The sequence below is a fragment of the Rutidosis leptorrhynchoides genome, chromosome 3 (assembly GCF_046630445.1).
Source record: "Rutidosis leptorrhynchoides isolate AG116_Rl617_1_P2 chromosome 3, CSIRO_AGI_Rlap_v1, whole genome shotgun sequence".
Lineage (NCBI taxonomy): Eukaryota > Viridiplantae > Streptophyta > Magnoliopsida > Asterales > Asteraceae > Rutidosis > Rutidosis leptorrhynchoides.
This window is the reverse complement of record NC_092335.1, coordinates 455,134,056-455,161,008: the sequence shown is the minus strand read 5'-3', so window position 1 is coordinate 455,161,008 and position 26,953 is coordinate 455,134,056. Positions and strand designations below refer to the sequence as shown.

At 30.9% G+C, this 26,953-nt stretch overlaps 2 protein-coding genes and 2 long non-coding RNA genes across 7 annotated transcripts; 3 read left to right on the top strand and 1 right to left on the bottom strand.

The window, feature by feature from the left end:
* Positions 1-1,581: 1,581 nt before the first annotated feature.
* Positions 1,582-4,107, top strand: LOC139897998 (uncharacterized). The gene is made up of 3 exons (XR_011776847.1): positions 1,582-1,694; positions 1,882-2,012; positions 2,474-4,107. It is a non-coding gene; the product is annotated as an uncharacterized lncRNA (long non-coding RNA).
* Positions 4,108-6,475: 2,368 nt separating this feature from the next.
* LOC139901573 (uncharacterized) lies at positions 6,476-8,238 on the bottom strand. The gene is made up of 2 exons (XM_071884268.1): positions 6,913-8,238; positions 6,476-6,612 (listed from the first exon to the last, which is right to left on the bottom strand). Exons 1-2 carry the CDS (start codon positions 7,994-7,996, stop codon positions 6,476-6,478), a joined length of 1,221 nt encoding a protein of 406 aa, XP_071740369.1. The 5' UTR covers positions 7,997-8,238.
* A 7,085-nt stretch (positions 8,239-15,323) lies between these two features.
* LOC139897997 (uncharacterized) lies at positions 15,324-17,231 on the top strand. 4 transcript variants are annotated; one of them, XR_011776846.1, is made up of 4 exons: positions 15,324-15,672; positions 15,817-15,924; positions 16,071-16,646; positions 17,053-17,231. It is a non-coding gene; the product is annotated as an uncharacterized lncRNA (long non-coding RNA). The 4 variants fall into 4 exon arrangements; XR_011776844.1 differs by having other exon boundaries at positions 15,817-16,321; positions 16,553-16,646; XR_011776845.1 differs by having other exon boundaries at positions 15,817-16,321; positions 16,553-16,721.
* Positions 17,232-20,391: 3,160 nt separating this feature from the next.
* Positions 20,392-21,066, top strand: LOC139901572 (uncharacterized). The gene has a single exon (XM_071884267.1). It carries the CDS (start codon positions 20,392-20,394, stop codon positions 21,064-21,066), a length of 675 nt encoding a protein of 224 aa, XP_071740368.1.
* The last annotated feature ends 5,887 nt before the right edge of the window (positions 21,067-26,953 follow it).

Below are 26,953 nucleotides of genomic sequence, written 5' to 3'. Positions count from 1 at the left end.
GGTCAAATAGGCTTATATCATGTCGTATTATTATATGATAGTACTAATATTAATATTTGTTAACTTTGTAGGATGCATTGGTGGATACAAAAGACAAAAATCCGGAAATGAGTGATGAAGCTGTTTTGTTGAAAGTTTTGGGCAAAAGACGAGGGCACCGTAAAGGAGTGGGTAAAACGTTACCCAGAATGTCTAGTACTTCCTCATCTGCAACATCAACGGGTCGAGCTAGAAGACCACCACCACCGGGTGCTGAACAACCATTACTTAAAGCCGCGATTATCGACACTTTCAACTATAATGGTATGGCTATCCCACCCCAATGGCAACATTTTTTGGCGCCTCCTAATCCAACTCCTAATTCAACTCCTAGTACAACTCATGATGATGGTGAACTCGAAGGCGAAGACGAGGGTGACATAGTTGGTCAATTTGAAGAAGAAGAAGAAGAAGAAGAAGAAGAAGAAGAAGAAGAAGAAGAAGAATTAGGGTAAGTATGGTATTTGAGTTTGCTACTCGGATATGCTCAACGTTTAGTGTGTAAACTTTGTTTTGGATTAATGTAATCGTTAGATAATTGTTTGTGTAATTTGGAGACATGTTTTAATTTAATGTTATGGTTGTGTTTGCGAATTATCTTATGTTATTACAGCAGGTTTTTTGTTTATTGGTATGGTGCCGTTTTTACGGCTGGGCTGAAACAGTTAAAATAAGCTGAAATTTGTACAACAGTTTATTGGGGACGACACACTGGTCGTCCCCAATCCATTTTCCAATTTTATATTTTTAATTAAATAAATTCGTTTTAAAATATATATCAGATTTTTAGGGACGACATGTCGTCCCAAATGGTCGTTCCAAACATTTATATAATAAAATAATATTTAAAAATCAAAAAAATAAAATAATATGTTAGGGACGACATGTCGTCCCTAAGTTTCTTCCCAACTGACAACAAGAAAATCAAAGTGGGCCCCAATGTCGTCCCCAAAAAAATCAACCGTCGTTCCAAAAAAACTATAGCGACGATGCAATAGGGACGAATGTTTAGGGACGACATGTCGTCCCCAAATGTCTGTTAGGGACGACATGTTGTCCCTAATAGACAGATTTTGTCGTTCCTAATGTTCGATTTTCCTGTAGTGGTACGACCAAAATAGCTTAGAACCCTAATGTCTCACATTTAGGGTTAATCACCAATACAAGTTTAAGCCGTTTCTGCCCTCTCAAGAACATCCCCAAACCCATCCAAGTCGAATAACAACTCAAAGCATCGATCTAATCCATCAATTCTTGATCGGTTCGATCAATAGATACCCGAAAATTAATGATTCGCTCGAAACATCGATCTAAAGATCCGATTCGCTCTAACAATAGGAATCACAAACTAATGCAAATGCAGCTATCTATATCTATCTATCTATAGTTTCTATTAAAATTGTAAAATGATGATGTAATAAATAGACACTTTTCAAGCACAAAAATAAATATTAAATAAAAAGAAAAAATTTCAGCCACTGATGCTTATATCATAAAAATATTTACTTTAAAAAAAAATACATTGATCAGTAACATAAGTAAAAAACGCCTTCAACCACATATGATCTTTTTTTCCCGAATCAAAATAAACCCCAGAACTAGAAGATAGCTCCAGATACAGATACGCTCTTCAACTTTTTCTTCTTCCTTTTAAGGTTTCTTCATCTTCCTAAGTTTCTTCATTAACTATGATAATCTTTTACATTCTTCACCTGATTTCCCCGCGTCTTTCTTCTCCATCACTGTCTTATTCAACAAATTCATTCTGAGCACTATAATATATTTCCAAATACTCGAATTTCCATTCTTATCGCTTTCCTTTCATGTTTATCTCTGTGCCAGGTAATACCGAAATCTGCATTCAATTTTGGGGGTTTTGCAGTTCATCAGTATGTGTTTGCCACAAAAATCGATGAGGTTTCTCGGACCAAATTGGATAGAACGGTTGGTGGTGGTTCAAACGAAGATTCCAGGTTTGTAAACCTTGATTAGTTTTAGTCTACGTTTCAGTTCTATGTTTCAGGTTTGTAAAGCTCAGTAATTCATGAGTAATTGATGAGATTTTGGATGCTACAAAGTTATTACTTTTGAAAGATTATGTTTCTTTTTTATTAACATTATACATGATGCACACCAAGTGTTTGATAAAATTTCCAAATGAAAAATGGCTAACTTTGTGAAGAAAAAAAATTCAGATTGACAAATTTTTATGTGTTGCAAAAGAATAATCTTGGTTAAATGAATAATCTTGGTCATAAGAATGTTATAGATTTCCTTGCAACAAGGTAAAAGAAGAGGCACCAAGAATAAAAGCCTCCAACTATCTTGGTTATACATGTTTTGTGTGAAATCTATTGATTGATCAGCCTTCTGTTTCATAATTGGTACTGTTTCGCAATCATTTTTTCATGCTATTTTTTGGCTTTTTTTCCAGCTTGAAGCAGTCTTGATGGATAGTTAATTCCATTTGTAAGTTTTTCTTTTTCTATCATCTTCTCTTTTATGACGAAAGTTGAACTCGAAAATTATAGAAAGTTTGAAAAGGGTATATCTATGACCCAATCTACCCCTGCTCAAAGATTAGCATATCTCAAACTCCATGGAATTGACTTGAGATAAAAGCGCATATCTATATGTAGGTAATTTGTTACTTCTGGTAATTTGTCACTTTTAGTTAATGGTGAATATTCAATCGAAGAGTCACTCCTTTGTGCAATTTGCATTTCTTGAAGTTATGTATGCTCATGTACCTAAAAGTTTTAATTTTATGTTTGATAATCAGTTTAATGGACACTTTCATTATGGGCAACATTTAGTGTTGAGGAAGTTATATTGTAACCAGTTTAATGTACTTAATGAGTGTTGGGGATAAATTAAATCAGTGCATGCTTTCAATTTTATATCTGATCATGTGAAAGTGTCAATGTGTAAGGGATCCAAGTAAATGGAGAAAATTTATATTTTAAGTTCTAACAGCGTTTTAAATAATTGTGCATGATGGTAGAGCTTGATGATACTGAAATAGCTGACAATTCTTAAACTGCTTTTCAAGGTATGTTACTTTGATGCTTACTTTACCGTCTATTATTTAAAGAAAGTTTTCCATCTTTATGTTGCTTTATGACATGAACTTTGTCAAATGGCACAAGAGTTGTGTTGATGTACCTTGCACATTTTTTCGTTTGAGTGTGTGAGAGAGCTATTGTTATTAAATGTTAGCTATTATATCAATAGATTGAGATAGCATATATGATTGGTTTTAATTTTTTTAGTCCTCCATTTAAGGGTGTTTTATTAAACAACGTTTGTCGTGATAGTTGATAAAGATGATGTTTATAGTATCAATATATAAGTAACTCTCATAAGTATATTGGATGCTTTGTGTGTATAGAAGAAAACAAAGGCATTTAGCAATTTTGGTCAAATGGAGTAAAATTTGGATAAATAGATGTAGAAACTATGAGTCTCAAAAAATATATTTTTAACATAAAAAGTACACTAAAAGTAGGAACTACGGAGGATAATTTGAAGCTTAAACAGAAGATCGTAATCCTTATTCCGATCAATCTGATATTGTGATGCCTTGATCTGTGAAAATTGTCTCCGATATAAGTGATCATGTAGTGACACTTAAAAGAAAATCTCTTATCCAGAGTAAGTAGTAAAATGGTTTAGAGCAAGTAATATTGTGGTTTAGATACAACTTGCTGCAGCTATAGAATGATACTCTATTTCAAAGCAAAAGTATATTAAAGCTTAAGAACCTTTAAAGTTTTGGCATTTGACATGTACTTTGTCATCACCTTATTTGTTTGTTCATAGAAAAGAAGGTTTACATTAGAAATTTGGGTAATGGGTCATCATAATGACTAACTGAAAGTTGGCTAAATTTTGATGATCCGTCTCACCTTTGGTAGTGCTAGATTTTTTGAACCCATATGACCGCGTTTCATATTTGTTATTACAGATCTTTTAAACATGATGTTTGATCCATTATTTGTTATCCATTGTAACTAATCTGTAATACATTCATTTCATTTTAAATTTACAATGCTATTTGGAGTTGTCTATTTTAATGTTCATTTTTGTCTATCAATCAATTCAAAGAGATTTTAGTGGAGAGAGATAGACGAAGTTAATGGTTACAATGAAGAAGGGATTTTATGTACTTATACGTGATAATGGGATGAGAGTTGATAGTACTTTAAAAAATGTAATTTACAAGGAAATTTACGAGGGTTTGTACCATAGGAGACTACATTATGTTACCATATTGTGTTTGAATTTTAAATGATAATGTTTTTATCAAACCCGTGATTTTATGAGTCATTAAACTAGTAATAACTTATATATCCCAAGTCCTTTAGCTCGGGTTTTATAGACCATGCAACCGCATGTTGTACCTGTACATTTGCCTTTTGTTCATTGTTGCGGTCCCCCCAGCTCGTTGAGGATGATTTACCGTTCTTCTGCAGATGTGTTTGTATGCTCACAAATGGGTCTTGGTTTTTTAGAAACAACAACTATTAACTATAACTGTTAATAATTGTAAACAACCAATTGATGTTCATATTATATTTGAATATCAAAGATGAAAAGTTATTTGAGTATATAAATGCATCTGAGCAGAAGGCCAAGCTTTGTAGTTCCAGTGGTGATTAATAATTCCCATTTTCTTTTATATATCATTCTAAATCATTAAGACGGCCAAGATCGCATACGAAATCATAAAGTTGATACATGAAGCATTAAGAGTTCCATCACTGAATTACATAAACCAACATGAAGCTATGGAAGAACATTTAACCATAGAGTTGATTCATGATGGTATTTATCAAGAGAATGGCGATACAACTTTCATGTTTCACTCATATTCATTAGTATTATTAACAGTGGCGAAAACAGAATTTTTTTTACCCGGGGCGAATTTTTTTTAAAAATGTAGCAACTTATGTTGGGTAGAAGATGGAGATTTTTTGGCAAAATATGAAGTTTTTGGGGCAAAATTTGAAGGTTTACGGGCAAAATTTGAAGGTTTACGGGCAAAATTTGAAAACTTTGGGGCAAAAAAAAAAAAAAAAAAAAAAAATTCAGTGGGGTAAAATTGAAAAACCCAAAATTATTACACTGCAAATTGCAAATCCACTGGGGGCGACGGCCCCCGCTTGCCCCTATGTGCTTCTGCCACTGATTATTAATACGATAGATTACATTCTATTTGTTACAGGTAAGTCATATACATCACAAACCAACATGAAAAGCATGGCCTTCTGCGCATGATGCATTTATATACTCATATAACTTTTCCTCTTTAAGATATGAATATATCATCAATCGGGACTGTTTACTTTTAATAATAACAGTTTCTAGAGAACCAAGGCACATATGTGAGCATACAAACATAACTTCAGAAGAATGTTATATCAACCTCAACGAGTTCGAAGAACCGCAACACTGAACAAATGGGAAATGTAAGTATACAAGTTGCGGTCACATAGTCAGCGAAACCGAGCTTCAGTTCTTAACCTGCAAGTAGCAAAGGACTTCATATGAGTTATTATAGTTACATGTTCATTAACTTATGATTCCTATATTCATTATATTCGGACATAAAAAAATGGTGGACAGAACAAAACAGAGCATAACAGAACAAAACAAAACAGAGCAAAACAGGGATTTCTATTTATTCGGTTCATGCTACAACATAGAAATACAGCTTCTTAAGGATTATATAAATTATATTACACAAGTAAAAATTCGATCAAAATATACGACTCAAATGCTTGAAATTATCATCACAAAAAGTATAACTATTGTTTGAAACAGTCACTAACTAACTCATACTGGATTATGTTGACTAATACGGAATTAACATCCATTCACATTATATAAAGTGAGAAAGCATAATGAAAACATAATTTGTAAGACTTCATGGTATGTGTAGCATATAGAGTATAAAGCGATACCTTTGATGACTTAAATAGATTTTATCCAAACTATCACAAAAAGTTTCCTTGACATGATGCAGTTGGTCAATGACTTTGCTGATGTCTAAGCGGCTTCTAGGCGATTCAACTGAGCATGCAGTCCCAATTCGATACACTGAAATCAAACCCTCTTCTATCGGCCCATATATTTCAGTTTCACTAGTACCTGCGCTCAAATTATCGTTTTGTTTTGTTTTGAATAGGAAAGGATCAGTTATCTCCATAACTTGATGTGGTATAGCCATTCTCACATAGTCATGAAGATTCAAACTATTACTAAACATGTTGTGAGTAGGACGTTTGCCCGTAAACAGCTCTAGTATGAGAATTCCAAAGCTGTAAATGTCACCATAGGGTGACATCTTACTTCCCATTCCATATTCTACACATTTTACACATGCACAAAAGATTAGAACTATTCAAACAGATTCAGTAAAGTAACTTAGTTCTCAAATTAACCAATGTTTTTGCGCGCACGCAACAGTTCCTTTTACACCAATAGAACTGTCATGGCTTATAGAAACGCCAAATGTAGTCTGTTGAATAAATCTTGCTAACCCGAAATCACCAAGATGAGCAACAAAATCTGAATCGAGCAAAACGTTACTTGGTTTGATATCACAATGAACCATTGGCAATCCACACTGGTTATGAATATAATCTAAAGCGCTAGCCACATCTATCACGACATTTAATCTTTGGAGAAAATTTAGGTGTTTGGATGAATTGGCGTTGTTCTCCGGCCCCACTATTGGATCCGGATGCAACCAGTTTTCCAAACTTCCATTAATCATATAAGAATAAACAAGAGCCTTGAAATCATTCCCTTGAAAATCAATAGCTGAACAACAAGTTATAATTTTCACAAGATTTCGATGTCTAATACCTCTTAAAGCTTTACATTCTGCAATAAAACTCGTTTCAGCACCATGAACCGCAAGTTTTAGTACCTTCACAGCAACAACAACTTCTGGTCCATTATTTTGGTTCAAAATCGCCTTATAGACATAACTGAACTTTCCATTACCAATCAAGTTTGCAGAAGAAAATCCATTTGTTGCTTCGTATAAGACTCTATAAGAAAGCTGTTGGAAGTTTTCGTTGTCCGAATTAATCACCAAGGAAACCTTCTTACTATATCTTCGTTTGTAAATTGAATAAAAGACTACAGCCACGACTAGTATCAAAAACATGCCAAATATTGGAATGATGATCATCAAGACACGAGAAAGATTGTTTTTCTTGGATGATTCTTGATGAATTGAACACTCGGGCAACTGAAATTCTGGAAATCCACCGCAAAGTTTAGGATTTCCATTAATAAAAACTTTGCTTACATTTCTAAAAACTCCTTTATCGGGCAACTTTCCCTCAAAACCATTGAAAGACAAGTTCAAATTGTGGATGAACAAGAAATTTCCTAGGTACTCGGGGATATTCCCTGTTAAGTTGTTTCTTGAAAGATCAAGAAATTCTAGCCCTCTCAACGAGCTAAATGTGGATGGAATTTCACCTTCAAAGACGTTTGCAGAAATGGATAATGCAACCAAACTCGTGTAAGCTCCAAGACTAGATGGAACTGATCCTGACAACATGTTATTTGAAACGTTAAACGAAACCAAATTTCGCAACTTTCCTACTTGGGAAGAAAGAGGACCCACAAAATGGTTATCAGAAAGGTCTAAGGTTATTGTCAAGGAAGAAAGACCAAAAATTTCATCAGGTATGAACCCGCTGAGATTATTCCTATGAAGATCCAACAGCTGCAAGCCTTTACAGTTGGATAAACTTGGTGGTATCGGTCCCACAAGATTATTAGTATGTAAAAAGAGTGTGATTAATAGAGTAAGATTTCCAAATGACGAGGGTATAGAGCCCGAAAATAAGTTTCCCCAAAGAGACATTGCACCGACGTTTACTAGATTACCTAATGAATCTGGAATTGTACCAGTGAATCGGTTTGAGAACATAAACAATCTAGTTATCTTAACTAGCTAGTTGTCCGATCTCATGAGGTATACTTCCAGAAATCAAATTTCCTCCTATTGTGAGTTACGTAATTTGAGTTAAATTAAACAAAGATTTAGGCAAAACTCCTCCGAGATTATTAGCACCGATGCCTAAAGATCTTAAGTTAGTACAGTTAGCTAAAGAGGATACAAAATTCAAATCATTGAGTTTCCCATTTCCAAGATGATTATTACTAACTGTAAACCACGTCAATCTTGTTAACTGATTAAAACTTGGTACGCTTCCCATAAACTCATTTTCGTTGAGTGCTACATGTTCAAGATTCGAGGCATTAGTTAACGAAACTGGAATAAGTCCAGTGAACTTATTTTTTGGAAGGTTAAAGAACACAGAGTTTAGGAAATGTTTGTGCAATGTTTTGTGGCAAATTCCCACCAAATTGATTGTTGGGAAGATCTATTTCCTCCAAGGATGAAATATTGAAAAAAGAAGGTGGTAAAACACCCGAAAGATTATTACTTCCGAACTCGAAAAATAACAAATTAGACAACCGGCCACCAAGAGTTTTTTTTTTTTTTTTTTTTTTTTTTTTTTTTTTTTTTTTTTTTTTTTTTTTGAAAGGCCCGGCCACCAAGAGTGTCTGGAATATTTCCATGAAAATTATTTTCTAAGCCAGATATAAACATAAGGGACGTAAAGTTTCCAATAAACTTGGGTATTTCTCCTACTAGATTATTCAATTCGAAATTTAAGTATTGAAGCCTAACCAATGATTCAAACTCATTAGGAAAAATGCCTACGAAATCGTTGTCACCGAGAGCAAGTGTTATAAGATTTAGACACTGAGATATATTCGAAGGAATTTCACCTGATAAAAGATTCATCAAAATTATTAGCTTTCTTAATCTCCATAACTTTGCAAATTCTTGTAAAACTATTGTTGCGTAACGTAAGCGTTCTAAGAAACGACAGGTTACCAACTGCAGGTGATATTGTACCTGAAAATCCACCTGATGACAAATCAAGTGTGACAACTCGTGTGTGCCTTGAACTACACACAACACGTGTCCAGTTGCAGAAATGGGTCGAATCATTCCATGTAGGCATGATTTGATATGGGTCTGAATTTATATGCGCTTTAACCGATAACAAGGCCAAATGATCCGTCTCATTTCTAGCATCGACATATGATATCGATGGGACAAAACAAACCAAAACAAAACTAGAAAAGAGAGCATATTTATGATGAAGTGAACACTGTTTTTTCATTGATGCAACCTTCTTAAAGAATCTTGCTTTCGTATAATACAGCGAATCAAGAATTGTTTGGAGTGTGATAAGGAAAATTCTAAGGTGAGCAACACAATACACAGGTTTAGTAGATATGTTGGTTGGGCAATCATTTAATTTAGTGAATTTATGATATTTAACTGTCTAAATAATCCATAAAGTTTTGTCCAAGAACTTTTGTTTTATAAAAAATTAATTCTATTATATTGCCATATACTATACCTTCATGAATCATGACTATTAATATTTAATATATTTTTATTTTTGCACATGTTTATTCAAAAATCTTTGTTCACTTAAAAGTAGAGAGAAAGCAGTTTGGGCTGCAAGTAAAGAGATTACAATAATCAATATATCAATCAATATCAATTAATCTATAATGTTAAAGTGTGATAATAACAAATTATAAAGTTAAAGTGTGAGAATAATAAATTATATAAATTATAAAGTTAAAGTGTGAGAATAATAAATTATATACTGTAAATAAATAAATTATAAAGTTAAAGTGTGATAACAAAGTTTTAGTTGGGTATAGTACACCTATACATATATTTTAAGAATTTACGCATCAACCTATTAGATTATTTATTCTAGTATGTTGTTGCAAGAGTGTTTATATGCATGAGTATGTATTAATATTAATAGAGTGGCAATTTTATTTTATATAATAAGATGTGAAAAATACTTTTAACGCTAGACTCAATGGAGTTATTGCTTTGATTTACAAATCATATTTTTAACACAGTTTAATATAAGAGATGAAAGTGTAATTGAATGCTTAACGAAGTTGTTTCTTAGTACAAAAACAAGAAGTATGATGTTCAAAGTATAATTTATTGAACCCTTTAACTCGGTTAGTTGAAGATTCTTGGACTTTATTCTTGATAAACTTGGATTTGGTTCAAAATAGAGAGGTTGGATTTCTATGTTTTTAACCTCAACTAGTTCCTCGGTTTTCGGTCAACATAAGTATCAAAGTGACTTAACGAAGAGCCGGTACCAAACTTAAAACTTATCTGATCAGTCATTAACTTTATGATGATCGCTCATAAGTACCGGCTTCAAGTCAATCAACATATTTATCGACCTTACTTCCAACAAACACTTACTTCTAACTGCTAAGATACAAACTAGAAATGAAATATAAATAAATAATCTCCACTATAACTATAAAACATTGCTAATCAAGTTACGTGTATGTTAACAATCAACCTTCATGTTAATGTTAGAATAAAGAAGTATAAGAACAAATGCAAACCTGGATTATTAGAATCAGTGATGTTGTCTGCATCATCTCCTAATTGGACAAGAGATCACATCGGTACAGAATCACAATAGATCACAGCAAAGAACTAGCCTTCAAGCTCAACATCTGCATATTTAAGATGTAAGCAAATTAAAACTTTCAAATAACATCATATGTGACAACCCGGAAATTTCTGAACAAATTTAAACTTAATCTTTATATGTTTCCGACACGATAAGCAAAGTCTGTTAAACTGAATCTCAAAGTTTTTGAACTATTTCATGAAATCATTTGACCTTTAACTATGCCCGACGATTCACGAATAATTGTTTGTAAATAAATAAAATTATATAAATATAAATGTATGTATTAATAAAAATGTTAGTGAATCATTAGAATTAAATAACATACAAAATAAGTTGTTATTAAAATAAATATATGTATAGATATATATGATTTCTATAATTATTATCATAAATATATTGGAATATATATATAAAAGTTATAAATATTATATGTCGAAATTTATTTTTATGATGAAAGAATATAATATATTAAATAAATATATATAATACTTATATATATATAAGACAATGATATTTTCACATTTAATATGCAAACACATAGTACATAGTATTTAATATATTTGTATTAAATTAGATAAATAATAAATATTCAATATATATTATCATACCATATATATGGTATAACTGTAATATATAATATTAATATGTTAAATGTAATTACAAAATTAAAAACATGATTGTTATACTAATATCAATATCAATACTAATATTAATATTAAACTCAGTGTTACTCATATTGATAGTTTCAATAGATAATATATAGATATGAAAGTTGATTCATATAATTTGTTATGATATTATTATTACTAAAATTATTGTTATCCTTGTTAATATAATTATTGTTATAAATAGTAGTAAAATTTATAAGTTTATTATTATGATTAATATTAGTATTATTATTATTAGATATTATTATTATTAACATTATTCATTAAAAATTATTATTATTATTATAGTTATTAGAAAATAACACAATTTATTATTATTATCATTAGTAATATTATTATCATTTTTTTATTTTTTTATTACTATTATTATTAATTGCATATATATATATATTAATTATGAAAATTAATTTAATTATTATATTAATTATAAAAATCAAAGAAACTGGTACGATTTTCTTTATTTTCAATCAAACTGTTCTGCAAATTTGTTTCTGTCGTAATCTGATACACGTCTATCTCATTAACATTATCAAACAATAATTCATTCTGTATATAATTACTTGGGCTGTTGAACGAATAAAAAAAAAGAAACAGATAAACATCGTTAGTCTCTGTTCTTGGTGATTTATGCCATAATTCAAATTCGAATCAAATAGCAGAATCTATAAATGCTATAGTGTTAGGAATTCTTCGTTTAAACTATATAGAAAGATTCAACTTCCAATTCTTATTATCAAAGTCGAATTATGGAGTCAAAGATTTATCTCAAAAAGTCAACCAAATGGATCATGGTAAAATTCGAACTTGTTCTTATGTTTTAAGTTTAATTGAAGATTTAGAAAGTTTATATTACTGATTTAGAACTCTTTTCATGTTTCAATTATAATCTAAAACAATCAAAAACTTAAAATTCGTTTTGATGTTCATAGCTTTATTGACTGTGACATACAATAGCATAAATTCAAATTGAATTTCAAAATCTAATATTGCAGTTAGGATAGAAACCTTTTTGTGAATCTATCTGCAAAGTTCCAGCTCTTAATTCCTTAAATTGAATTCAAAATTTTAAGTTAAACTTTTAATTTCAAAAAGTCAAAAGAATTGTTCTTCATGAAATTTGTAATTTTTTTGATGTTTTGGGTTAAAGTAATGATTCCAGAAGTTTATACTAACGATTTAGTGTCTAGTTCATGTTAACATCATGACCTAATTGAATTCAAATTGTTAAATCAAAAATGGAGTTAAAAATTTTTTTACGAAGCATACAGCTTCTGCTTCCGGTTTATTTTTTTTTACTATTTTATTTCCTAATAATCAAACACTCTTAGAATATGAATATGAATCGATTTTAGGTCCTAACAAAATCAAAACATTTAACTAGAATAGATTTTGATCTGATTAATTCGATATTGAGTGTGAAGAAGAATCTGAGACAAATTTAATATAGGATAAAAATATTTATGATACAGATTATATCAGGAAAGAATTAGATAGAGCATTGGTGAAAGAATTAGATAGAGCATTGGTGTGGGATGTTGTGTGTTTAACGTGAGGTATCGGGTTCGAGCCCGACTAGTGGCAATTTTTTTTAAAAAGGCTTTATGAGGTAGTTTCTAAATTTCAAAAATCTTTATTATTATTATTATTGTTATTACTGTTAGAATTATAATTTTTATCATTATTATTATTATGATTTTGATTATTATTATTATTATTAGTATTATAACTGTTAATATTATTATTACCAATAAAAGAATTAACCACCAAATATTATTATTATTATAATGATTGTTACAATTATGATTATTATTATTATTATGGTTAAATTAATTATTAATGTTACTATAATAATGCAAATACATATTATTATCATTAAAATGAGTATTATTATCATAATTATAATTATTGCTATCATTATTAATAGCAATATTAAGATTATTATTATTTTTACTACTAATATTATTATAAGTATTATTATTATTATTATTATTAATATTTAATATTTAATATTAGTATCATTATTGTTAATATTATGATTAGTAAAAAAAATCTTACTAATTATCATTTTAAAAATTATTACTATTATTATTATTATTATTATTATTATTATTATTATTATTACTATTATTATTATTATATTATTATTATTATTATTATTATTATTATTATTATTATTATTATTATTATTATTATTAAAAACTATCATTTTTATTAAAATCATCATTTTAAACAATATTAGTATTATTAATTTTATCATTATTATCCTTAATAAGTATTATCATTATCATTAATTAGTATCATTATTATTAAGTTATCATTATTGGTAATATTAAAATATTTTAATAAAACACATAAGTTATAAAATGATATCACTAATAAATACGTATATAAATTGTTCGATTACGATTACATGGTTTAATATATATAAATAATATAGGTTCGTGAATCCGAGGCCAACCCTGCATTGTTCATTTCCGTCGTATGAATATTTTTACTACAAAATATTGGATTGTGAGTTTCATTACTCCATTTTTATATATATTTTTGGGACTGAGAATACATGCGATACTTTTATAACTGTTTTACGAAATAGACACAAGTAATCGAAACTACATTCTATGGTTGAATTATCGAAATCGAATATGCCCTTTTTATCATGTCCGAAGTTGTCCCGGAATGATGGCGAATTTATCATGTCCGAAGTTGTCCCGGAATGATGACGAATTTATCATGTCCGAAGTTGTTCGGGAATGATGGCGAATTTATCATGTCCGAAGTTGTCCCGGAATGATGACGAATTTATCATGTCCGAAGTTGTCCCGGAATGATGGGAATATTCTATATGCATTTTGTTAAGGTCGATTATCAGGTGTTCAATCCATATGAATGATTTTTATGCATGATGTTTATGAGAAATGGAAATATAAAATCTTGTGGTCTATTAAAATTATAAAATTATTATTTATGATAAACTAATGAACTCACCAACCTTTTGGTTGACACTTTAAAGCATGTTTATTCTCAGGTATTAAAGAAATATTCCGCTGTGCATTAGCTTATTTTAAGGATATTACTTGGAGTCATTCATGGCATATTTCAAAAGACGTTGCATTCGAGTCGTTGAGTTTATCAAGATTATTATTAAGTCAATTACAGTTGGATGTATTATGGAATGGTATGCATGCCGTCAACTTTCGATGTAAAGAAAATTTGTCTTTTAAAAACGAATGCAATGTTTGTAAAATGTATCATATAGAGGTCAAATACCTCGCGATGTAATCAACTATTGTGAATCGTTTATATTGTATATGAACGGGTCCCTTCATCATAAGGCTTCATGCCTTAGTTAAGATTTTAGCCATTAGAAAAGTAATCTAACGGCTAACTAAGGATCTTTAGTAAGCCGAAGTAGCCGCTAACCACAACCGAACTTATTCGCTGGAGCATCGTCCATGAAAACACGATAAATCGAGGCTCAATTGCTCCCACTGTGAGAAAACAAAGCATGAAAGGAGTAATTGTTCAAATCAAGGGGTATAAGAAGTGGTGGAACGATGGCACAAGAAAACCGGAAAAGTGGCGGCAGCCATAGACAGCCCGAAAGTCACCGTCGACAACGTCGAAGAGGAGCTACGGTTTGGGGGAGTAGCAGCCGGAGGAAATGTCGCAACCGTTTGGGAATTTTATTCTCAACCCTTCATCTCTTTCTCATTTTCCATTAAATTACCATATTTTTTATATATTAGTAACATTTAGTCCCTTATATATTATATAATTATATATATTATATATTATTATATATATAATATTATAATTAATATATAATAATATAATATATAATATATCCATAGATTCTTTAAAAATTGTAATTGTAAAATGATGACAACATAAATAAACTTTTTCCTTCAATTAAAAATTAAAAAAAAAAAATTCTAAACCATCTTGATGATCTAATTAACACTAATTAATTAAATTTTAAAAAATTAACAAAAAGAAAAGAGTCAGTCGTGTTTATATTTTCTAATAGTATACAACCCTAATCTCTAAAATCGCAATTAGGGTTTCATCATCATACAATTTCATCACCATCTTAAATCTGATATGTTATTATGGATAGGATCTGTTTATATAATAAAAGTAAATGCTTTTTAGGTTTTTAGTTTTTGTCAGTCATAATTTATTATGTTGGAACGGATCAATTGAGAACAGATATCGATTCAAGAAGAAACACCATTACAATCAAATCGAAATCTTCATAATTCAATCACCTGCTCATCAGTCACCTTTAATTAGGTGTTTTTGTAGACTTTGGCAATAATCGATTCTTATTAATCAATTCACACAAAACTAAAAGGAACCCTATTTTGAAGAAGAATCGATCCAAGGTAAGACAATCAACGTTCTTCCTTTTCAAAATGCAATAATCTTAATGGATTCATACAAACAGTTTTATTGTTTGTTGTTGTAGATATTCATTGAAATTGAAATTATTACCTTTAATTGTTAAAATTTTTGGGTTTATTATGCAGGAGGAACTAAACAAGCGAGTGGTTGTGGCTAGGATTGGTGTTCGATGATGAATATGTAAATGAATAAAAGTTGCTCGATGAAATGTCCAAAAGAATTTGAGATACATGGTATGACCTAAAAGTTCTTATAACATATGATACTGAAGAATAACTACTAACAACAATTATAGTTTCTTGGTTTTATGATAAATTAGTTTCTTGCAGCAGATTACTAGATGTGTTAACAGCAGGTAAATTTGTTTAAATTACATCAGGTAAACATGGAAAAAGGTAGTAGTTTGAGTTTATGTTTTGATGAAGGTTGCACTTGGCAGGGTGAACATGGAAAAAGCTGGAAAATATCACTGTTAAAGTTAAGATTAGCGCTATAAAATTTTGTCATTGAATTCTATCATCTAAATGTGTACTTCAACTTTCATTTGATTTATTTTGTGAGCAAAATTTACAGCATTTTCGTGGACAGGAAAAGATAGTTGAATCCTTTGTTAGTGTTTGTTCTAATTGTGTAAGTTTTTATGACTTATTAGTTACCTTATATTTGTGAACTGGATTCTGTTTTCGTTTCTTTTGGTTTTGTTTGTTTTGGTTCCACAAATGATTATTATAGTTTTGGTAAGTCTCATATGATTAGTATGGGTTGTTGCTTATTTATTGACAATATGGAGGTGTACGAAAATGGTTAATATATACTTATATATTAGAATGAGTTAATAATAGAGTTTAATCTATGATGCAGGGAGTAATATCTGATTTAGAAAGAATGTTTGCTGCTTATCTACTTCAATTCCTTGGTGTTAAAGACATAATATATTTGTTAGATTAGTCAAAAGGTATGCATCCTCTGTCTTTCTAAAAAGAAGCTATGTATCCTCTTAAATGCACCCATATGCTCGATGAAATGACTGGTATGTTTCTTAGTATTAGTAAGCATGTTTTGTTTTAGTTATAACAATCGTGGTTTTGAGCATTTTCTTGATCCTAAATTGCTTAAAGTGTTTCATGTATGGGTTGGTATAAACGGAAGATTATGCTCTTTTATTTTTTGGTCCTAAATTGTTTAAAATGTTTTATGCAAATATTTCGATTTAGAAAGGTACATATGTTACATCATGTTTGGTTTGTATTAAACTTTTAGGTTAAACATATAATTGAAATGAACTGCATTAAACCATAATATGTTTATTTACCACTTTAGATCATTTGTCATTTGTTAGTTACTATGTTGTGTTATACAAGGTTGTGGTTTCCAATCTTGACAAAGAAGGTGATAGGGCAGATGAAGGGATCTACACGTCAATGATGCTGGAGAAGGCTAGATGAAGGATAAGATTACAAGTGATCATGGAGAGTGTAAATGGTTTGGTAACATGTGATTTGATCCATAATTTGGGTGTATCATGGGTTATGTGGGATATATGTATATGTAAAGCATTAAATACTAGACTCTTTAAATTATATATTTGTGTTGGTGCATTTTTTCTTCTCTAAATTTGTCTTTTCAATATGAAAGTGATATTGAACTGTTTGATGCTTTCTCTGTTCATCATTAAAAAATCGTGTTTTGAGATAATTTTTCTCTTAAATGAGTATGTTATGTTATTCCATGTTATTTTGTACCTATCTTTCATAATGTTTTATTTCTTTTCACAAAACAACCCAACATTTATACATCTCTTTTCTTCTCATGTTATTCTGAAGTATCTTCTAAACTTGTAATTATATGAACTTCACATTTCCACCAAGTTTAAATTTAATCTTTTTAAACAATCGTTTTAAACTAACTCGCGAATTCACCGGTCAATAACTAGTAATATAACTATATATAATAACTACTCCGTATACACTAATTGTGATGATGGTGGACACTATTCACAAGAGTAATTTTTTTTTTTTTTTTTTTTTGAAAGGCAAGGTTAGTTGTTAGTTGTTAGACTCGAACCTGGGTCACTCTCGAATCCATGAAACATGGATACCAATGAAGCAAGAACTCATTGGCATTCACAAGAGTAATTTAGTCGTTTAACTTTTTTAAATGTCACTTTTATACTACTAGCTCATAACTTGCCACCATTAATATTTATTTTTTATTTTAATAATTTGAAAGGCTTATGAAAGAATAACATAATTTATAATTTTGTTGCAAGCATTTTATCATATGAGTAGTCTTTTTTTTTTTTTTTTTTTTTTTTTAAATGAAATTTATCAGTTATAAAACTCAATGTCAAGGGTCAGCTAGAATTTTGGAAGAGTATGAAATGTAAATTTTCAAATTCCTAATTCCCATCTCCCACAAAACAAACATTCAATGGCAGCAATGTCCTGAATGTGATGAACTACGGCTAAAAACATGAATTCTAACCGTTTGTTTCAACCATCTTTCCCAAATTCAATACCAATTAACCCAACCAGATTTCAATCAAACTTCAAAAACTATTCCCATTCTAATGCAAGTATTCGTTCAAAACAACCTTTATTCGCCCGTAAATCCACTGTGTTCGTTGGAGGAATTACGAAATCATCAAACCTAGCCAGTATCAACAACGCTTTCAAAATCTTCTGCCCAATAAAGGGGTTCGCCTGGAAGAATGGCAGAACTTATGTCTTCATTAAATTCAAATCGATTGAGGCTGCAGATAAAGCAATAAGAAGCATGAATAAAACAAGGTTCAATGACAGGTTTCTATCCGTGGGTTATGCTAAAGTGGACATGATCGAAACCGAGAATAAGATGCCGGTGGTCTCTCCTATTTCTGGCAATAGATCGTCGGAAATCTTGTTAACTGCAGAACAAGATGTTAAAGATAAGATGAATATGGCTGCTATGATCGTAGATCGAACACCAATTCAATCCGAAAAATTGTTTAAGTGGTTAAAGTCACGTGAAGCTTGTATTAATTCGCTGATATCATGGGGCAATTACGGGTATATAGTCGAATGCAGGGACCAAGAAAGCTTCAAGAGAATTAATTCAGGCCCGACATTGAGTAGTTTGGAATTCCTAAAAGTCCAGCCAATGTCACAACGTGCCCTCAAATTCTCTAGGTTTGCACGACTCGAAATCAGGGGATGTCCAGTGGAGTGTTCATCCATCGATTCATTGAATCTCATCGTCGGCGAGATAGGCGGCGAAGTCATTCACGTCGACCCAAAATCCTCCCAATTGAAACATGCGGAAACACTTTTCGTTATGGCCGAACTTACTGATCCGGCTCCAATTCAACAGCACGTAACGGTCAAATTACCTTCCAATGCCTCAAGTAAAATTTGGGTTCATGAGATCAAAGTTAAAGCCAATGTTGAAGATATTTCTGACGAAGACATTGAACTTCATAATATGATGATTCAAGGTATAACAAGTAAATCAGCTCCGTTTATTGATCAGAATGTTAATGAAGAAGTTGCAATTATCAAAGATAGATCGGTGCCGGAAATTCCATTATCTCAGGCAGAAGGGGTTACACGTGATGTTTCTGAACCGGTTACAGAGTCAAACAAGAATGTTGCTATTTCGGGTTCATTGGGTTTAGAAGACATGTTTCAAACTCCTCTCTCTCCCAAAATGGGTAATAAGCCAAGTGAAGACTTGTTACTTTCATCAAAAGAAGGGGACAAAGAAATGACACATCAAACAAGTTTAACCAGTAAGTCTAATATTGTTTCAACCCCTTTCCCAAATTTAGATTGTTTAGACAATGTTGAATCTGAAGCATGCTTTGAGCCTGACCAAAATTCCCATAGTAATATCATTGACCTAGATGAAACAAATTTTCCTCCACTATCTTCTGTGCCACGTCCTCAAGTTACAAACAAAATACCATGCACACCTACCACCCAAAATGTTCAACTAACATCCAAAAAAGTCTCTGCCACTTTTCAAAATTCAAATGGTTGTGTTGATTTATCATGTAAACAAGTTTGTGGGGAAATACGTAAAAGGGGTAATAGCATTAAAACTTCAAATGAAAATAACCCTCAGGTAATTCGTGAAAAGAATGAGGTTCTTAATCAGGACACTAATGGTTCCCCTATGTTCGATACTGTTAGTGAAATTCGCACTAGCAAAAACAAAGGGAGTACCTCTAATTTAGCTCATGTGTATAGTGGGGACGAATTAGAAAAGCATAATCCTAAGAAAAATTCGTTCATAGAAGAGTTAGTTAAATTTGGTAGTGTTATGGACAAGTTGGCGGCCGAAGAATTGCCAACAAAATTATCGAGAGCATGAGGTTAGCCTCATGGAACACCCGAGGCTTAGGTAATATAAATAAAGGTCAAATGGCGGGTGATTTGGTCAATAATTTTTAATTACAATTTTTAGCAATTCAAGAGACAATGGTGATGAATTTGGTTGGCCCAAGTTGTTGGAAATGGAAGCTTCGGGATGGTTCTCAAATTTTATTTTGGCACGATTTTTTGCTCGGGAACTTTGCACTTAAAGATAGATATCCCACTTTGTACGCATTATGTAATTCACAATCGTCCCATGTTGATGCTTTTTGGGACGAATTGGGCCACAGTGTTCAATCGGGCTGGGTGTTTCACTTAATTAGGCCCATTAGTTTTTAAGAGCACATGATGGTTTCTAATCTAAATAACATGCTATCTTCATTCCATCCATCTACTGGAGTCGACGAAGTAGTATGGGTTCCATCAGCTACAGGGATTTTTAGTGTGCCAGAAGCCATGAGAATTCTTGTTATAGCGGATAATTCTAATTTACTAGATTGGAAAAAAAAAATTGTTTGGAATAACCGGGTCCCTTCCAAAATTTCCATTTTTCATTGGTTGGCATGTAATCGTTGTTTTCCGGTTAAAGAGACTCTTATCCGAAGGCAAATTCTTCGGGATCATTTTTCATCGCTTTGTATATGGTGCAATTTAATCCCCGAATCCGTGGAGCTTTTGCTTTTGCATCGTACTTGGTCATTTAGCATTTGGTCCGCCCTCTTTAATTGGTGGAACGTGAGATGGGTGATCCCAAAAACTATTTTAGAGTTTTCAAGTGATTGGTTTCATGTTATGGGCATTGGCGATAAAAAGTTTTGGAGTTTGATCGGCCCGGCAACGCTTTGGTCCATATGGTTAGCAAGAAATGACTTCGTTTTCAATGACAATTACACTTGTTGGAAGTCTATCGTACGACAAATCAAGCTCAAAGTATTCCCGTGGGCCACTTTTCATAAGTTATGTTGTTCGCATCAATTTTATGTTTGGGAGTTTAATCCCGCATTGTTATGTTTTTCGGCTTAGTGTTTAGCAATAGTTCCTATGTATACTAGCCGATGCATGTATTTTGTATTCGTTCCTTTCATCATTTTGATGAAGGTTTATTTATATATCGTTTCTTTTTCGCTGAAAAAAAAAAGTAGTCTTTTTTATAAAATAATTATGAAAGACTAAAATATTAATACTTTGATTTAAATATTTACAACTTTGTTTGCAATACCGATAAAATTATTAACGAGAAACATATAGTTCTATACAACGGTAACATTCCGCCCGCAGCAACGCACCGGTAATCATACACTCGTTAGTAACATTTAGTTCATTTAGTCATAGTCACAGTTTAGATTCTATAATATTTGTTTATCTATAATTTGGGTTGTTATATGTATTGTTTCTTTTCCTGATGGCTTATTGTAAAACTTTGTATATAGTGTTTCTATTTTAATAAATTGACTAGTGAAATGACCCGTGAAATCACGTGTTTATTTAAACGAAACAGTTTAATAATATATTTTAAGTATTAAGAGAATGTAAATGTTAAAGTCATTTAATTTAATGACCCATGGAACAACGAATTCCGAATAAAAAACTTGTCGTTGTTTTTACAAATATATTGATGTACTTAACTTGATCAGAATAAATAAACTACATTGATGTACTTAACTTTTTAATAAAAGTCTACATTACAACCTTTTATTGAGACATTTATTTTGCATACATATGTAGCGTAATTAATCTCATAAAAAGCACTCATATTTGAATAATAATAATATAATAACTATAATTATATTTATAATTATAATAAATAATAATAATGTTTGTTTAAAAATTGAGTATTTATATTTTTAATAATAATTATTAGTAATAACAATTGTCTCTTGATAAATTTTTAAAAATAAAAATACACTTATTATATGAAGGTTGTACAATATGCTTCAAAATTTGTACACTTGTTTATGAGGTGATTTGTAAAAGATTGTACAATTTTTTTAAAAGCTTATACATATGGACATGTGAGTGTTTTATCATAATGTTGTACATAATGCTTCAAATATTGTACATATGGTCCTGAGAGTGTTTTAACATAATGTTGTACATAATGTTTCAAATATTGTACATTTAGTCATGAGGGTGTTTTATCATAAATTTATACATAATGCTCCATATATTATAAAATTAAGAAGTTGATATTTTTACTAAATACAATGACATCATTAAGAGGGCTTAGAATTTTTTTCTTTATTTTTTAATTTTTTAAGCTTATATAATTCTTATTTATGATATCATTAAGTAGATTTAATTTAATTGTAAAAATAATTTTATTTATGACATCACCTACCTACATGCTCTCACAATTTTTCCTTTTTTTGATTTTTTTATAGAAGGAAAAAAGGTAATTATTACATCATCATTTTAGTATTTTAATAGAATTTATAGATTGCTTTTAAAAAAAACATATATATGGAAAATGGATGTAAAATGTGATGATGGTGGGCACTATTTACAAGGGCAATTTAGTCTTTTAACTTTTTTTAATGTCACTTTTATACTACTAGCTCATAACTTGCCACCATTAATATTTATTTTTTATTTTAATAATTTGAAAGATTTATGAAAGAATAACATAATTCATAATTTTGTTGCAAGCATTTTATCATATGAGTACTGTTTTTTATAAAAAGATTATGAAAGACTAAAATATTTAATACTTTGTTTACAATTTTGTTTACAATACCGATAAAATTATTAGCGAAAAAACATATGATTTTATACAACGATAACATTCCGCTCGCAGCGACGCGCAGGTAATCATACACTCGTTAGTAACATTTAGCCCATTTAGTCACGCTCACAGTCACAGTTTAGATGATTCTATAATATTTGTTTATCTAAAATTTGGGTTGTTATATGTATTGTTTCTTTTCCTGATGGCTCAATGTAAAATTTTGTATATAGCGTTTCTATTTTAATAAATTGATTGCTTTTATAAAAACACATATATGAATGGATATATACTATAACCTTGACAGTAAGAATATATATATTTGTAGGTGAAGTATGAATGTTGAAGATGAACTTTTTATCCTCCTTATTATTTATTGTTATGTGAGATGTAAAATCATATCAAGACGATAAAAAAGGAAAAGAGATCTCACTTCCGCGTTAAGTGAACATGCTTATACACAAGAGTTATTAGTTGGATCAAATACACAATGTCATAAGCTAATATGTTTCTCACGTGATACATATGTTCTATTATGCAATCATTTTAAATAAAAGAAATTGGTTGCAAGATAGTAAACTGATATGGTCAGAACGGACGGTTTATTTTACAGCGGTGTCGTTAGGTCGCCAGCCGTCTATCAAGGATACCAGCAGGGAGACAATGTTCTAAATTTATAATAGCAAGGCCTAAATCTACTACTCCTTCTTACAGGTGATTAATGGAAGTATGACCTAGGGTCGATCGTTTAAGAAGACAACAGAATCGAACCGTATCCGCAAAATTATCCTAACAGCTAACTAAATAGAGGAGTAGTTTAAGGGTTTTCTAAGGTTTAAGGAAAATAGATAAATAAAGTAAATGCAATAAAATTTGTAATTCAGCTAAGGTTAAAGTAAGTGCGTGTTATAATTTCATCAGTTACTTGACTGAGATTGTGAAATGCTAGCTCATGAATAGGTAGTGACTATGTATTCGCTATGATGTACCTAGACGTCCCTATCACGTTAATGATATGTCACTGGGTAATTACGTTAGGTTTGGTGATTCTGAATAGACAACAATGCCCTCAACCCCCGACGTCCATCAAACATGAGTACGTGTAGGCAGGGGCGGCTCATCAATAAGAGCGCTCATAATAGACGACATATTAACATTTCACAAGGTCTAAACTTTCTTATGCATAACGAAAGACAAAGTGTTCCTAATTCGAGAGACGCGATGTGTTTTGATGCTTTCGTTAACGATTGGTTAATATAAAATAGTTAGGCCCTTATAAGAGTTCAACCATAAAGAACGCCATGAACCAAGCTACGGAGTAGCTTCCATAAACACTTTCGGTTATCCTAACGATCAAATCTTTTATGGCTTTTAAACAAACAGTTCCTTAATTAACTAAGAATCTCTTGAGCGGGGTACAATGCTTGAGACCGCATTATGGTGCAGTGTACTAGTAAACACTAGATTGTCTCCATGGCCTTACGTAGCAGAGGTACAACTTACAACAACCAATATGCTTCAGCATGCACGTAATAAGTTTATATGCTTAGTGACTACACTAGCATGGTTCAATACCGATAATGTACTCCTATTTTAGTCAGACATTCCACGACGAAAGGGACCTTTGCCAGAACCCACAGCTTAGGTTGACTTACTACAACCATTGTACCTCGGTCAAACTTGCTTTGTATCTAACAGGGTTCTCTTACCAAGGGGTGACACAGATAGTGTACTCTGAATCGTGGTTCACGACTGCCCAATAGCAGAGCGGATAACTACGTTCTATTAGTTGGAAAAGCGATTGAGTTTAAAACATAATCGGAAAGCATTTAAAATATACAAACTTCTAATATATATATATATATATATATATATATATATATATATATATATATATATATATATATATATATATATATATATATATATATATATATATATGAATGTTATAATATATAAATATATATATAAATGGATAGTCAATTATTGATACACAAAAGTAATATTATTGTATTACCTAAACTTGTGATATTTTTGCTATAAATAGCCATGAATGCAAGCATTAAACTTGCACCATTTTCTCACACTTACAAAGTGTTTCTTTCTTTCTCTCCATTATCATCTTTGTTCTTACACTTCATTATTAGCATTCTTAATCAAGAATCAAACCACTAAAGGTAGTTATAAGCCTACTGAATTATAACATCAAGAATCAAACCACTAAAGGTAGTTATAAGCCTACTGAATTATAACACGTTATCAGCACGATAATCTTAATACTAATTATGGTTGGCTCTGCCACCTAAATGATATATGGTCGGTTATACCACCAGAATAATATATGGTCAACACTGTCGCCTAATTATCATTTATGTTACTAACATTTATATTTCTATTATCTAACATTTATATGGTAGACACTGTCGCCTAATTATCATTTATGTTACTAACATTTATATTTCTATTATCTAACATTTATATGGTAGACACTGTCGCCTAATTATCATTTATGTTACTAACATTTATATTTCTATTATCTAACATTTATATGGTCGACACTGTCACCTAATTATCATTTATGTTATATAACATTTATTTATGATTGCTTACATATGGTCGACACTGTCGCTTACTTATCATTTATGTTATATTAAATTTATGTTTAATGTTTATATACTTATGAATATAAATTGACTCTAATTTATCATGTTGTTTGTTTTAATTTTTGATAATAGAAAATGTCGAATCTGGAAAAGCTTAAATTTACTCCTTTAGAATCAACGGGAAACAACTACATGCCATGGGTTATAAAAGTAAAAATGCATCTTAAATCAATGGGCATTCTTGAAACCATAAATGAAAATAACACTTATTCTAAAAAAGAACAAGCAACGGCATGTTGCTTTATTCATCAACATATTGATGAATGCTTACAAAATAATTATGTGACTGTAGAAGATCCCCATGTTTTATGGGAAGGTCTCAAAAGCAGATTCAATAATCAAAGAGAAATTTTACTTCCTGCTGCTATGGATCAATGGAGAACATTAAGGTTCCAAGACTTTAAGAAAGTAAATGAATACAGCTCAGCTCTGTATAATACAGTCTCACAACTTAAATTCTGTGGACATGAAATAAGTGATGCAGACATGTTGGAGAAAACTTTCTCCACAATGAATGCTGCCAATATCACAGTGCAAAGAAATTTGAGAATGCTAAAGTTCAACACATATCCTGAACTTAATTCATATCTCTTGGTTGCAGAGCAAAATGATGAGCTATTAATGAAAAATCAGCAATCCCGTCCTACTGGTACACTTGCAATCCTTGAAGCAAATACTGCAAATAATTATAAACAGGGACAAGGACGCGGGCAAGGTCGTGGTTATAATAACCATCGCCATCATCATGCCAAAAGCCATAACTATGGTAGAAACCATCCTTATGGTAATGGGAATGGGCGTGGACGTGGCCGTGGTCGTGGCCGTGGTGGTCAAAGAAATAATAATCCACGAAAATATAAATATCAACCACAAAACAAGCCCACTAAACAAGATGTTAAAGAAAATTCTTCTAAAAATTCTGAAGAATCTTGTTACAGATGTGGTAGAATGGGCCACTGGGCTAATACTTGCCGAACATCTAAACATCTTGTTAAGATGTATCAGGATTCGCTGAAAGGTAAAGAAAAGGAAGTAAATTTTGTGGATAATATTGATCCAACAGTCACTGAGCAACCATCTGATTTATATGAAGATTTCTTGAATTAAATTAATATGTTTCTTTTATAAATAAAACGATTTAACCTTTGTCATCATGTTTTCTCAAATGTTTCAGTTCTATATGTTTTATCAAATGTTCCAGTTCTATGTTTGATGTTTCAATTCTATGTATGTCAAATGTTTCAGTTTTATCTATTTGTGTGTAATAAACATTTTGTATAACATTTATATACTTACTGTTTGTTTCTTATATATGAAGTTTAATATGAATTCTGCTGGAACACAACATCAATCAAGTAGTGGAGATCTCTGTATAGCAAATAGTAGTACTGCACACACTATACTTAAATCTGAAAAATATTTCATTGATTTGAAACCAACGGAAGGAACTATACATACAATATCAGGTGCTGCTAACTTGATAAAAGGGATAGGAAAGGCAAAATTCATATTACCAAACGGTACA

What these genes read in the sequence shown, in the direction of transcription:
- LOC139901573 (XM_071884268.1), bottom strand. Translation starts at nt 7,996, where the DNA reads ATGTTCTCAAACCGATTCACTGGTACAATTCCAGATTCATTAGGTAAT. An exon ending in AGAATGTAAAGCTTTAAGAG is followed by an intron (nt 6,613 to 6,912) that starts GTATTAGACATC and finishes TGCTCGATTCAG; the next exon opens with ATTTTGTTGCTCATCTTGGT.
- LOC139901572 (XM_071884267.1), top strand. Translation starts at nt 20,392, where the DNA reads ATGGTTTCTAATCTAAATAACATGCTATCTTCATTCCATCCATCTACT.